Raw genomic sequence first — 15371 nt, 5'->3', positions numbered from 1 at the left:
CACTCGTCTCTAGGTCAGACTCCTCCGTGAGTCTCCTGTCGGCGATCGGAATGATGACCAAATGGAGAAATGGTGACGAAATGATGTAGATGCCAAATATGAGAAAACAGGAGAACCCCGAGAAAAATCCCAACTTCGATCTTGTCATTCACCAGCGTCAATGCGATTTTTCAATGAAAAATTTCAAGTCTGACCGGGACTCGAACCCAGACCACCTGCGTGGCAGGCTGAAGATCTGACTACTCAGCTACCGCAGGGAAGGGAGTTACTTACTTACTTATGGTTTTTAGAGAACCCGAAAGTTAATTTCCACCCTCACATAAGCCCGCCATCGGTCCCTATCCTGAGCAAGATTAATCCAGTCTCTACAATTACATCCCACCTCCATCAAATCAATTTTTATATTATCCTCCCATCTACGTCTCGGCCTCTCCAAAGGTCTTTTCCCTCAAGTCTCCCAATTAACATTCTATATGCATTTCCGCTACATGCCCTGCCCATCTCAAACTTTCGGATTTAATATTCCTAATTATGTCAGGTGAAGAATACAATGCGTGCAGTTCTGTATTGTGTAACTTTCTCCATTCTCCTGTAACTTCATCCCTCTTAGCCTCTAATATTTTCCTAAGCACCTTATTCTCAAACACCCTTAACCTCTGTTCCTCTCTCAAAGCGAGAGTTCAAGTTTCACAGCCATACAGAACAACCGGTAATGGAACTGTTTTATAAATTCTAACTTTCAGGTTTTTTGAGAGCAGACTGGATGACAAAAGCTTCTCAACCGAATAATAACAGGCACTTCCCATATTCTGCGTTTAATTTCCTCCCGAGTATTATTTATATTTGTTTTATATTGTGGTTTCGTTAACAAGCTGTTTTTACGGTGATTGATTGTTAGCCCTAGGGAAGAAAATTATTTAAGTTAAAACCGTATGAAATTATTGTGGTGCAAGAACATAAATCAGAAGATCCAGTACTTAGAAATAGATTTTGTGAATGGATTTTTAGTAAAATGCATGATTGAGAAATTGATCCTAAACATATTTTGTCTTCGGACGGAACCTAGTTCTACTTTCATGGCAAAAACATGTAGAAAATAAAGGTTGATAGCTGCAGTATTTCCTTACATGATATGGGAGAGTACGTAACTTTTTAAAAATCAAAATCTCATACGATAATTAAATCACCCAGAGGTGAACATGCTGAAGAGTACTTAGGAAGACTTTTCATGAACGTTCAGACCGTGTGTAACGCTGAACTTAAAATAATGGACATTAGGTGGCCAGGGGCTGTTCATGACCACTACAACAAAAGCTATACACTCGTATTATTATTATTATTATTATTATTATTATTATTATTATTATTATTATTATTATTATTATTATTATTATTATTAATCCCCCCCTCACGTAATAAATAATGCATTTTAAACTACTGATATTTTTAATATTTTGAAATGTGGAAAACAGGTTTATAAACATTGGACTTATTAAAATCACTGAAATTACATCATCTCACACTTCAAATATTGCACAAGAAAACATCTACTTTGATCGTAAGTATTGTGCAGCACGTTACATGTACTTGAAAAAAAAACTTTCGATATTTACAAATTATTATCAATGTTTACTTCTTGGCTTCACTAGAAAACTGTATTAAGGTACGGTCACACATCGTTACTTTTGCAGCGCAACTTTTGTACTGCAGCTGCAAAAGTTGCGTGTCGTGTTTGCACGTAAGCCAAAAGTAGAGCGCTGCACGCTACTTTTCGTGCTGCGCAACCCGAGTGGTGCAGGAGTTGCAACTGGAGGTTGCGAGTCTGTTCACACACAAGGCGCTACTTTTGCAGCCGCAGTCATGCTGCAGGTTTCCATCTCCGTGTTTTCTCAATATACATTTTGTGGTTATGTTTGCATTATTAAGAAACTCATACGAAAGCTTCCTTATCTATTATTTACTTCTCTGTCGTATCTAGTATTCAGAAATTGACATTTTTTTACTATTAGCTTTTAAAAACGCCTATATACTTAAATGATAACCAAATTCAGAAATTGACATTATTTTTACCATTAGCTTTTAAAAACGCATATATACTTAAATGATAACCAACAGTATATTCACGTAATCAGTGTTGGCAACCCTCCTGTTTGGAACTACGCTACGGAAAATTTAAAAAATGAATTATATCGTCAGTAATTATGCTCAGACTGTGTTGTGTATTTAATATCTGTTACAAATAATTTATTTTCATCACATTTAATATTAGAATATATCCAAACAATAAAAGTATCATTGGCACATTTGGATGGTAACACTGGTTGCAACCGCAGCAAAAGTTTCAACAAAACCGATATCAAAACCCTGCAACCCTGAGAACCCTGTTCACACGTCGCTACTTTTAAGCTGCGCGCAGCATGGAAAAGTAGCGGGCAGCAGGTTCGGCAGCCGCTACTTTTCGGATTGCACCGTTGTTCACACGTCGCAGCACAAAAGTTGCGCAGTTTTTTGTACTGCAGCGCTGCAAAAGTAGCGACGTGTGACCGTATCTTTAGGCCTACAGTACTACAATAATGATATACTAAAAAAACAAGAGAAGCAACTTAACTTCGAGCAATCGAACTCTCAGCTGAACTGTCAATCATTTTTAATGCATATAATAACGAAGTAGTAACAAAACCACTAGTTTGTTTGTTTTTTTTTTTTTTTTTTGGCCTACGCATAAATACTTAACAACATGGGAGGAAAACGAAGTGGGACAAAACCACTAAATCAAAATTCAGTGGTGATATGTCAATCATCTAGCCACTGTAGAAAAGTCGAACCACGGCTATGGCAAATGCCATCTATGGTTTACTTTGACATGCCTAACCTAGGGAGACAGATCTTAGTTCGTTGACCTTCAACTTCCAATTCAATTTTCTAATAACCGTTATTCAATTTATCAACTCAATTTTCTAATTAACCGTGTATTTAATCACAAAACGTAATATAGGTTTTCTATTCATTTCAGTGTACCCTATCGTCTCTTTCAAGCTGTAAGGTTATTTCACTTCCACTCTGTATATGTACGCGCGCGCTTGTATGTGTGTGTGAAGATGACGTTCAACACGGCGCACCATGTAGACACGAAATCCGCATGCATTTTAATTGAACGTGCGTTTTCAATTTGATTCTTTCAACATTCTCTCCAGATCGCATGCATATGTGCATGGAAAACTGAACCGTAGAGTAGAGATGCACCTTAAGTACAGTACCTACTTAAAATTGCCGCTCTATTCCGTTTTTATAATGCTGGCAACACTGAACATTTACATGACGATAACGTTGGCAATTTGAATAAACAATGCGTGGTCGAATTGTAAAGTGAAGAATATTGTGTTTAGCTAATTTCTTTTAAATGTTCACTGTAAAACAGCGATGTTTATATGTAAGATGTAAGGGATTCCTTTGATTATATCCGATAAAATATGTCTGACAATCAAGACACGCCGAAGTCTGAAAACCCAGATACAACAGAAGCTGGAGGTGACGCAGGGGAAACTCCCAACGAGACTCAGCAAACAGACTCTACAGCACCAGAAGGATCTAAAAGCGATAAACAGAAAAGTATGTAATTAACCTAAGTATAAAAATGTTAGTAACGTCCGAATTACATACAATATATTATAACCTAAACGTGTCATCGTACAAACTTGCCGATTTAAAGTAGTGCCAACTTTCCAGGAAATTTAAGCAAATAGCCTATTTAACTTTTATATAAATTTCTATAAAACATTTAATTTGTAGGGAAGTTGGTGAAACTAGCGCTGAATTAGTTCCAGTGATTTCGGTTGAGACTAGACAAGTATAATTAAAAATTTAGTTATGTTCTGAGATGTGATTGAGGTTAGGTCAGGTATAGATACAAATTACTTTAATCTCTCGTTTATTTCGAAATGTGTCACTGTAAATACATCACTTGTAACGTCAAAGGTCGTCAAGCAGCTAGCCTAGTATATAAGAATACAATAATAGATATACGAGCAGGTTTCATATTATTGCAGCGTGGTTACTTCATGTACAATATCAATATAGAATAATTTAACGTAGGTACGTAAATATTTTTTTCTTATCCAATGCCACCAGGTTGTCTTTTCGACATATAAGTTGATGCTTATGCAATGTGTACAAGAATGTTATGTAATTTTATATTTTCAGTTGATATACTCCTGAAGGCAACTGGTAATGCACCAATTATGAAAAAGAAGAAATGGGCTGTCGATCCTGAGAGGAAGATTGGGTGGATAATGGAATTCATGAAAAAATACCTCAAATTGGAACGTTCAGAACATTTGGTAAAATTACAATCATAAATAATAATAATAATAATAATAATAATAATAATAATAATAATAAAGAAACCTAAGTACTGTACTTGAAACCTGTTATTATAAATTATCCTTTGAAGAAAGTAAAAGTAATTAAATAGATATACTGAAATGAAAATCACTGATGAACGTTATCGAACAAGTAATAACTACTTCACTGTGTTAATTTATCAATTTTGATGGTAAATTACCTGATTGACTAGTTTCGGCGTGGTTTGCGTCATCAGAAGTAGTTATTACTTGTTCAATAACATTCATCAGTGATTATATAAGTGTTAAAAGACACTATCCAAGAATGAAGACATGAAAATCGAGGGAGGGGGGGGGGACAGACGAAGAAGAAATGTACTATGCTCCTAAGTCTTAAGTTAATCCTCTGCTTTCCAATAAAAGGCTCAGAAAATCCAGACTTGCTGAAATTTCAAATTTATTCTTAAGATGCATTTTCATTGGTAACATTGTGTAGAACTTGAGTTCCGAACATGATATGAAAAGTTCCAAATGAAAACGCACCTTTGCAGTGATCTACACATAAATTATTTTCCATTGCCAAACATATTACATTTGCAGTGAATCTTCGATCCCGCTACACACAATACATGGGAGAGAAAAAAAGTACCTACTTAAATCACTTAATATGATCTCAAAACTATGGCACTCCACTCTAAAGACAAAATGTGATGATTGCGAAAGCTATAAACCCACCCCAAATATCTTAATTTTTCATATACCTGATTGATGATTTTCTGAGACATTTTCACACTAAATCATCACTTAACACATTGGTATCACCATTAGGTTGCACTATGCAGGAAAGCACACCTTCCTTCGGTTCAGGGTAAATCTATTTGTGTACCTATATCTACCAAAGTCCGTATATGTAAGGTATACCAAAATCCTGAACAAACCAAACTTGTCACTGATCCTCGACTTTACGAAAGCTCGCTTATTTATTTTTTCAGATATTTGTATATTTATAAAGTTATACCATCTCTCATTTTCATTTCATCATGAAATATTGACAACACAAATCAAATGTCAGTCCCGCGTGTGTGCGTAGCAAGATTGAAGATTCATTGTATTTGTTAGAGTTCCATGAAAGTGGTTTTATTTTTAAGGAATATTCGTTTTAAAATTTCGGTGTTGTTCCAAATTTTGGCAGTGTTAAAGCAAGTAGGCCTACTGCTGAAATTCGTTTAAAAAGTTGATTCAAGTTTTCTTTTGCGTTATACGAATTTGCCTTATTTCTAGATTTAAAAGTGCGGTTTTTTTTTAATTTGGGAAGTAAATTAAAATCATCAGTACCAGATGCAGAAGACACACCCCTGCAGTATATATTGACTACACCCCAACCCTGGCTACTAGCAACAGGCATCTATAATGAACACCGATCAAAATACCCCTCATTTCTCGTGAAAAACAACTGAATAGACTACAGTGGATTTTATGTTGTCAGCAAACAGCTGGATACATTAAGAAAATTGATTAATTTTAATTTGGGAAGTATAAAGAAATGGTAAAAAAAAAAAAAAAAAAATGGCAAAAATTTCAATTCGAGTTATCGCATTTCGAGAATTTCACAGATCTCGTAACTACTTGCCAATATAATTTTGTGCACAAGCACGTTGGTAGGAGAAAATACACAAACGATTAGGGAAAACACGGAAATTTTACTTGAAGCAAGTAAAGCGATCGGTTTGGAAGTAAATCCCGAAAAGACAAAGTATATGATTATGTCTCGTGACGGGAATATTGTACGAAATGGAAATATAAATATTGGAGATTTATCCTTCGAAGAGGTGGAAAAATTCAAATATCTTGGAGCAACAGTAACAAATATAAATGACACTCGGGAGGAAATTAAACGCAGTATAAATATGGGAAATGCCTGTTATTATTCGGTTGAGAAGCTCTTATCATCCAGTCTGCTCTCCAAAAATCTGAAAGTTAGAATTTATAAAACAGTTATATTACCGGTTCTTCTATATGGCTGTGAAACTTGAACTCTCACTCTGAGAGAGGAACATAGGTTAAGGGTGTTTGAGAATAAGGTGCTTAGGAAAATATTTGGGGCTAAGCGGGATGAAGTTACAGGAGAATGGAGAAAGTTACACAACACAACTGCACGCATTGTATTCTTCACCTGACATAATTAGGAACTTGAAATCCAGACGTTTGAGATGGGCAGGGCATGTAGCACGTATGGGCGAATCCAGAAATGCATATAGAGTGTTAGTTGGGAGACCGGAGGGAAAAAGACCTTTAGGGAGGCCGAGACGTAGATGGGAGGATAATATTAAAATGGATTTGAGGGAGGTGGGGTATGATGATAGAGACTGGCTTAATCTTGCACAGGATAGGGACCGATGGCGGGCTTATGTGAGGGCGGCAATGAACCTTCGGGTTCCTTAAAAGCCATTTGTAAGTAAGTAAGTAAATAGATCGTCAGTGACAGAAATTTTTAGCAAGATAATATTACAAAATTATAATAATTTACTGACGAAAATTAAATATGATCATTAGAGCCCGGATTTTATGTAATATGTAACTAAAAATGGCAAAATATGTAATAAATAAAAAATATATAACTTAAAATCTAAGCTTTATTAGATGTATTATTGCACACTGATAAAAAGTTACAGGTGCACATATGATTCAACCTCATTTAATTATTGTTTGGAGGCGCAATGGCCAGCAAGCGCGGAGCATTAGTTAGCGACGTGTATCAATCCTCTAGCTTATCCTACTAATTTATTGTTATCACTTGAGTACTAACCTTGTTACAAAAGATGCTGAAAGTGGTGTCCATCTGTATTGATGCATTCTTGACATCTTCTGATAACATTTCCATTCACACACTGCTCACGGAAACCACCACGCGTGGCCTTGAGGCGTTTTTTTTAAAGCATTTCAGTAAAGCAAACTTATTGTTGAAACAGAATGCAATTAGGTCAGCTGACTGCAAAATGACGGACAGCTGTTGAGTGATTCTTAAGCACGGGTGGCAGCACGTTGGTGGGCTATATTATTGCTGCTCCAGTGCTTGCTGTTCATCGCCCGGCCGCAGGGGGAAGCGAACTCTCTGTACATTTTAGTGTACAGTAAAACCTGTCTTTGCGGTCACTTCATTTAAACGGCCACCTGGCCAAAAGGCCAATTTTCTCTGGAACCAATTGGATTTGCCATAAGATCAATACAAATTGTCTCTTTATTTAGCGGCCACCTCATGCTTCGGCCAGCGGCCAGGGTCTGTTTGGATTGGAACCTGACTATAACAGTCACTGTCCAACAAAAATTTTTTTTTCACGGATACTGTCTGACCTATTTTTTCGATGGTTAGAGGACAGAGAGCAATACCACGAGTACAATAGCTAAGTGAAGTGTACAACAGTACACCCTCCATATTTTGGGGTTAGTTGGTTACTGTTTTATGACTCTTTTGTCACTTTCCACTCCGACCCTGCACAGATATAAATTCCTACTCGTTTTTAAAGGATTAAAACACCGGACGTTTTCTATCGAAAATGTCACAGTATGTTTTAGGTCAGTAGTTAACCATTCGAATTTTTTTTTCTCCTCTTTCAATCTTTTTCTATTTGGACCAGCTTTTACGAATTTTTCTTCTTTTCATTCAGTTGATTCAGAGGAACTGTGACGTTAGTTTGAGAGAGAAATCATGTCTAACAATAAATCTAGAGTGGTATTAAGTTTAGAGGTGAGACGAAAAATGATTGAAGAAAGTGAGAAGGGAACACCTGCGAAAAAAATTGCAGAAATATTCAAATGTGGAAGGACACAAATACACTGTATAATTAAGATGAAATATTAAAAGAATGGGAGGAAAATATGCATGGTGGCCAAAAAAGAAGAGAGAATCTGTGTTTAGTAATGTGAATGATTTCGTTTACGAATGATTCAAGTGTGCGAGGGCGAAGAAATTGAGTTTTGAAAATGCTAGTTGCAAGAATGGAAGAGGCTGGCATTAATATGCACGATTGTTGTACGCGCACAGTACCTACTAAAAAGTCAATGAAATTCAGTACTTTCATGCTGATTCATAAAAAACCGCAACCTTAATCAAGCGGCCACCTGATAAAACGGCCATTTTACGAGGTAACTTCAGATGGCCCCTTTAGACAGGTTTCACTGTATATAAATGCCATCCTTAAATATTATTTTTAAAATACAGTATTGACTGTGTTACCTAATTGTAATTTGTTGGTTTAATGTGTAGTGGCTAAGCATTAACATGCAATTACCTTTGTTGTTTCAGTTCCTGTACGTCAACCAGTCTTTTGCTCCAGCACCAGACCACATCGTGAGAAATCTCTACGAGTGCTATGGGACAGATGGAAAACTAGTTCTTCATTACTGCAAAAGCCAAGCCTGGGGCTGAAATAAAAATTGCACAAGATGCCCCTTCCTTTCTGCAGCTTGAAGCATTCTGATAAATTTGCATGAAATATCAGAGACAATAAGTTGATTTTAATTCCATGTAACGAATCTGTGAATCATAATGTGATTATTGTTTCGTTTAAGATATCTGTATATTATGTCGAAAATGGCTATATTATTATGTAATTTTGTTTACAATGAATTGTCGTGAGTTGTATATATTGAACTGTTTATTTAATATGTCTTTATTATTAAGGTACGATGAAATACTGGAGTTGTACCACTGAAACAGTATACTCAAAACATTTATGCTATTTTAAACATATTATTGTATGAAAATACTGAAAGGTTTATAAAAGAATATCTTATTTTACAGCCTTAAGTCGATCTGATTTCTAACCAGTTGTTCCTAATACAAATGGAAAAAAAAGCATAATGCCTTACTTCATGTAGATAATTCTGTCAATAGAAACTTAACAGTCTCAATTTCTTCATACAAAAGTGGAGTTAATATATTTCGTCAATTCAGCATTACTTCATATCATTCTTTTTATAAACATAAAGTAAATGCAGCCTCATTATATCTGTAATTCTGATAAAACATACTTATACTATAATTTCGTAAACATGTTATCAATAATTCGTACCTTCCAGGTTATACGTTCTTCATAAAACTTACATTATTTTTTAAGCTTTCCTTTGAAAGACAGATCCTGTAGCCTACTCTTAAATTATTTGCTTCAAATTTCAATTCTCTCCACTGCCATGGCTGCTTTTACTTTTAGATGTCCGTGTGCCACTCTTTGTGGTTGAAATATTGTTTTCTGGTACACAATTGCACTTTTGGTCGGTAAAAATATCTCCTTGATCTTTTGGTGTAGTTGTTTTGCTTTTGGGTGTAACAGCATTGTTTTTTGGCGTGCCATTACTTTTTGGTGTAAGAATATTCTTTGGAGAACCACCACTTTTGGGTGTACCATTGCTTTTTGGCTTAACACCACTTTTGGATGTACCGCTGCTTTTTGGAGTACTGCCACTTTTAGGTGTACCATTCCTTTTTTGAGTGTTATCACTTTTTGATGCACCACTCTTCGGCGTACCATCACTTTTTGATGTATCCTTAGTGATTTTCTTACTTTCGGAAGGAACATCTTCCTCCTCACAGATGCATATTTGCTTCTCTGTTTCTTCGGCATTCTTTTTACTGCCTTCTTTGCTCCCATTAGAACTTGAGCTCCTAGCTGAAGTACTAAGTTTCTCTACATTTTCCTCCTCTTCCTCCTTGGCCATCTGTTTCCACTCTTCCTCACGTTCACTACAAGTACTACGAGTGGATCTAGATGAACATCTTGCAGATTGCTGACTTTCTTTCAAAGGTTGTGTAACATATGGACTTCTCCAACGGAATATCCCTCCATCTGAACTCACACTGATAATGTATTCATTATTAGGTGAGAATCTTACTGCAGTAACAACGCCAGCATGACCAATGCCTATGTGTGTTGGATTACCTATATTGTAGTCCCAGATCTGTAAGAATACGAGATGCATACATTTCAAATATGCTTTTATTTTCCTAACTAAAAACATTAACTGTGTCAGAGAATGGAGGATACTCACAGTTCCTGTAGTGGAAAATTTGATATAATCTGATATCAAATATTCTAAAAACTTGAAGTTTTATCTTTTTGATTAGAATGCAAATAAATAAGAAAAATATTTAAACTTAAGACTGCCATTTCATCACAGCGCATACTACAGTACAACAGCACTTTTCCCACTTACAATTAGATTGGAGATAATCTGGTTAGGCTATGTCCTGTTCTCTCTCAATTAAGGGCTGTAGAATCCTTTTCAAAATAAAAATGTACAATACATGTTCCCCTTCATACTGCGCTGTTTTTCAAAGGATTTGTGGGTGAAAACTAATCTGATGATGACAGATTATTCTCTGCCATTTTTCTGTTGTTTCATAGATTTGCTAATATCTCCAAGATATAGATTTATTAGCGAATCCTAAGCCTATCAATCAATTACTGTCACTTAAAATTGGTAAAATTTTGTTACTGGACTAAAAATTATGTAGATTCAATCTCAGAAAATCCTCTAATTGATATTCTGGCTGATATGTACGTCTATTATCAGGCAGTACGTCTCACTTGACGATATTTGTCAGAGGAAGAATAATTATTATTGTTTGTATGCATCTAAAGTCTGAAGTGTAATATGTAGCTAATTGGCGATGAATGCAATGGAGGGAGAAAGAAACGGGCTATCCTCCATTATCTCCTGACCTAGTTGCCTCATAAGTGGTGCCTTGTTGGTATCTTTTTTATTTTTTTTATTGGATTATTTTACGACGCTGTATCAACATCTCAGGTTATTTAGCGTCTGAATGAAATGAAGATGATAATGCCAGTGAAATTAATCCGAGGTTACCCAGCATTTGCTCGTATTGGGTTGAGGGAAAACTCCAGAAAAAACCTCAACCAGGCAACTTCCCGCAACCAGGATTCGAACCCGGGCCACCTGGTTTCGTGGTCAGATGCGCTAACCGTTACTCCACGGGTGTGAACTTCTTGGTACGCTATCACTTGTCGCGTTCAGTCCTGTTTTCGGACAGTTGACTAAACAACAAACTCAGAAAGAGGCAAGGAATTTTTCTTTCATTGAATATACACAGTATTCTGCCAATTGTCCTGTAGCCTATCCATTTATTTTCTTCTGAGTAAAGCAGAACATAATCTTAAACAATCAATTTAGATAGTATTTTATTTAATGATATTTTCAACTGAAAAGGTTTTTGAACATCAAAATTCTATGTTGAGAAAAAATGACCGATGAATTTTTCCTTAAGCCCTCTGTCAGATGTATAATTATTTTATGTGCCATAAATCTATGACCAGGGACCCATGCTTTAAAGGTTTTAAAATCCATCATCCCTTGGCTAGGTTTGAATCTGCTGAACTCTAATCCAATAGCCAGCATGATAACTGTCAGACCACTGAGGACGACAACAATCACTCTACCTGGAGTTAAGGTAAGAGAATTTAAACTCTATACTTCTGTGAAAAAGATAAAACATTTCAACAAGAAAATTTCGATGGACACCAGCAAATTGTGAAGCATATACAAATATAAGATTGCAAAGATTCTGGCAACAGAGAACCAAAATTCAGTAACCAGAAACGAAATTATTTTAGATCTCCCTAAGCGTCTAATAACAAACATAAATCTTGAGAAGAAATGCTTGTAAACCACATCACTTCTGGAGCTCTGGCATAACCAGTAAGAATATAAAAAATACTGGGATGCATAATGACAAAAATCTGAACATTGCATATTAACTAAATTAAGTGCACTTTCATAATGGTGGGAAATATTACGTTATGAATTTGCATATAAAAAATCTTTGTGATATGAAACCAAATTACAAAATATAAAAAATAATAAAATTGTAATACCATAAATATTACATTCATATCCATCAACTATAATACTATAAATCCATTAAAAAAAAAGTTTTATGAATTTGTAAAATAAATATACAGAAACAAATGATACTTATACTTCTCGTTTGTTATACAGTGTCATTTTTAATCTATGCTTGTAAGCGGACACATACCATCAATGACCATCACTTCCACCTTTATTTTGTATGATTATTCATAGTAAAAGAATACCTTCTGTTCATCGAGTTTTAAACATACAAATAAAAAGACTATCAAATAGTTGTAAGCTTTAATTTAAACCTATCTTTCAGGTGAGTAAGAGAGAGGGAAAATCTAACAAGATACATAATTTTCAAATTTGGACTGATAACAAATCAAACACTTGAAAAATTCCATAACATGGCCATCCATCAAAGTCTATTATCTGAAGTTATGTCAGCATAAATTTCATACAGTCAATAATCATATGAAATTACACAGCACCCATTAAACAGGATGAGTTGGGATGTGATTTTATGGTGATTATTTTACCCTCGTATCAGTATTAAAATTGTTTAATTTCGGGGAATATTTTATAAAAAAAAAACAAGCAATTAAGAAAAAAACATTTTTAAAATTATTATTGAAACAATTATTTTGAAAATAACAGAAGATTGTTAATTAAATTCATAATTCAATTTCATTCGACTATGAGGGGGTGACAGCACTGCCTTCTTGATTTCACGAAGGCAGTTGTTGCAAGAAAGAGAAGTAACCGTTGTCTGCTTGCACTGCTCCCTGGAAGTAGTCCCTAACACAATGTGTTACATCATTGCTAAATATCACACGCATGTAATGCTGAACGATCAGATATGTATAAATGTTCATGTATAATTTATAACAAAGAAAGTTTTCACGTTTTATTTGGAAGAAAAAGTCATTTTTCATGCGAATTCTCCATACAACCTGTTTTTCTGTTGAAAATATCTTGATTTTGAAGTAATTTCGTAGATTTCTATCAATTTCGCGAAAATTTGCTGATATATTTCACTTAATTTTGGATATTCACTAAGAGTTCTGCATTTTCCTTGCATAAAATGAGGTTTTTAACATACTTTACGTATATTGTTAATACCAAAAAATCACACCTCTCGTGATGAGATTTTAAGTTAAGATGTATGCTCCCTGCCACAACATGTGAAGAAGAACAAAATGTCGCCAAGTATATCTAATTTTCCGAGGCTATAGACAGTAAAATGATACATGAAGTAAAATTGATTTGAATAATTTCGAGGGAAAAATTGTTCCGGGGCTGGGCATCGAACCCAGGACTTTTGGTTTAATGTACCAACGCTCTACCAACTGAGCTACCCGGGAATTCTGCCCGACACCGATCCAATTTTTCCCTCTATATCCACAGACCTCAAAGTGGGCTGACAACTGTCAAGCAACCAACTTCAAGTGCACACTAACTCCGTGTGACATAAATTGTGGTTTTCTGTTAACGAACAGTGACGTGTATTATGCAAATCAAGTTAGTGTGCACTCGAAGTTGGTTGCTTGACGGTTGTCAGCCCACTTTGAGGTCTGTGGATATAGAGGGAAAAATTGGATCGGTGTCGGGTAGAGTTCCCGGTAGCTCAGTTGGTAGAGCATTGGTATGTTAAACCAAAGGTCCCGGGTTCGATGCCCGGCCCCGGAACAATTTGTCCCTCGAAATTATTCAGTAATAAAATTGAAATAAATTTATATTACTAGATAAATTTTGTTTAAATTCTTACCTTAACATATTGATCATTTCCTCCTGTAAGCATGTAGGACCCATCTCTGGTCATGTCAATTGCATTAAGTCCACTGGATGTAGATCCCTCCATTTCTCTTATTAGCGTGCCATCATACACTTCCCAGTATCCTATCTTGCGATCAGTTCCTGTTGTAACCACCTGAACTCCACTGGGGTGGTAGCAAACACCCATGAACTGTGTGTTGGCAAATAGACTGTGTTTTCTTGTCATTCTCCTGTAAAGAAAACAATATATTTGATAACAAAACTTTAAAAAAAATATTTTCATTGCTATAAGACCAAAACTTTCTCCCAAACAGTCCACACCTGTGGAGTAATGGTCAGCACGTCTGGCCGCGAAACCAGGTGGCCCGGGTTCGAATCCCGGTTGGGGCAAGTTACCTGGTTGAGGTTTTTTCCGGGGTTTTCCCTCAACCCAATACGAGCAATGCTGAGTAACTTTCGGTGCTGGACCCCGGACTCATTTCACCGGCATTATCACCTTCATTTCATTCAGATGCTAAATAACCTAGATGTTGATACAGCATCGTAAAATAATCCAATAAAATTTTTAAAAAAATTCTCCCAAACAATGGTCTGGTAATGAATGAGCTATTGAAGTTGCTATAATCGACTTGTTTGATTACTGCTGCTTTGGTGTTGGCCGGCATTCTTTGTGTAATGATTATGTTGTTAAGTAGGATTTAAAACTTTCATGATGTTCTCTCAGGTACGGAATTTTTGGGTCCAGTTCTCAAAATTCAAATATCTTGGAGCAACAGTAACAAATATAAACGACACTCGGGAGGAAATTAAACGCAGAATAAATATGGGAAATGCCTGTAATTATTATTCGGTTGAGAAGCTTTGTTATCTAGTCTGCCCTCAAAAAAACTGAAAGTTAGAATTTATAAAACAGTTATATTACCGGTTGTTCTGTATGGTTGTGAAACTTGGACTCTCACTTTGAAAGAATACCAGACATTAAGAATATTCGAGAATAAGGTGCTTAGGAAAATATTTATGACTAAGAGGGATGAAGTTTCACAACGCAGAACTGCAAGCACTGTATTCTTCACCCGACATAATTAGGAACATTAAATCCAAACGTTTGAGATAGGCAAGGCATGTACCACATATGGACGAATCCAGAAATGCATATAGAGTGTTAGTTGGGAGGCCAGAGGGAAAAAGTCTTCTGGGGAGGCCGAAACGTAAACGGGAGAATAATATTAAAATGGATTTAAGGGAGGTGGGATATGATGGTAGAGACTGGATTAATCTTGCACAGAATAGGACCAATGGCGGGCTTATGTGAGGGTGGCAATGAACCTGCAGGTTCCTTGAAAGGAATTTGTAAGTAAGTTCTCAAGAACAGATCTTGCTAATGAA

General features: G+C 35.8%; 2 protein-coding genes and 1 non-coding gene across 4 annotated transcripts in view; 1 reads left to right on the top strand and 2 right to left on the bottom strand.

Moving 5' to 3' along the window:
* The first annotated feature begins 3306 nt into the window (after positions 1-3306).
* Positions 3307-9147, top strand: Atg12 (Autophagy-related 12). Its single transcript, XM_069836093.1, has 3 exons — positions 3307-3609; positions 4201-4337; positions 8644-9147. Exons 1-3 carry the CDS (start codon positions 3471-3473, stop codon positions 8764-8766), a joined length of 399 nt encoding a protein of 132 aa, XP_069692194.1. The 5' UTR covers positions 3307-3470; the 3' UTR covers positions 8767-9147.
* A 147-nt stretch (positions 9148-9294) lies between these two features.
* The window catches only part of LOC138706595 (cilia- and flagella-associated protein 52), a 35479-nt gene continuing 29402 nt past the window's right edge, over positions 9295-15371 (bottom strand). For both annotated transcript variants that reach the window (XM_069836091.1, XM_069836090.1), the window contains exons 11-12: positions 13978-14215; positions 9295-10295 (exon numbers count right to left, since the gene is read on the bottom strand). In XM_069836091.1, coding sequence (XP_069692192.1) covers positions 9513-10295; positions 13978-14215 — 1021 coding nt within the window. In that variant the 3' untranslated portion in view covers positions 9295-9512. The remainder of the gene's footprint in view (positions 10296-13977; positions 14216-15371) is intronic.
* TRNAN-AUU (transfer RNA asparagine (anticodon AUU)) lies at positions 13501-13573 on the bottom strand. Its single transcript has one exon. It is a non-coding gene; the product is annotated as a tRNA-Asn (tRNA).

This window comes from Periplaneta americana, chromosome 9, assembly GCF_040183065.1.
Source record: "Periplaneta americana isolate PAMFEO1 chromosome 9, P.americana_PAMFEO1_priV1, whole genome shotgun sequence".
Lineage (NCBI taxonomy): Eukaryota > Metazoa > Arthropoda > Insecta > Blattodea > Blattidae > Periplaneta > Periplaneta americana.
Note: the sequence above shows the minus strand (reverse complement) of the source record. Positions and strands in the feature narration are given on the sequence as shown.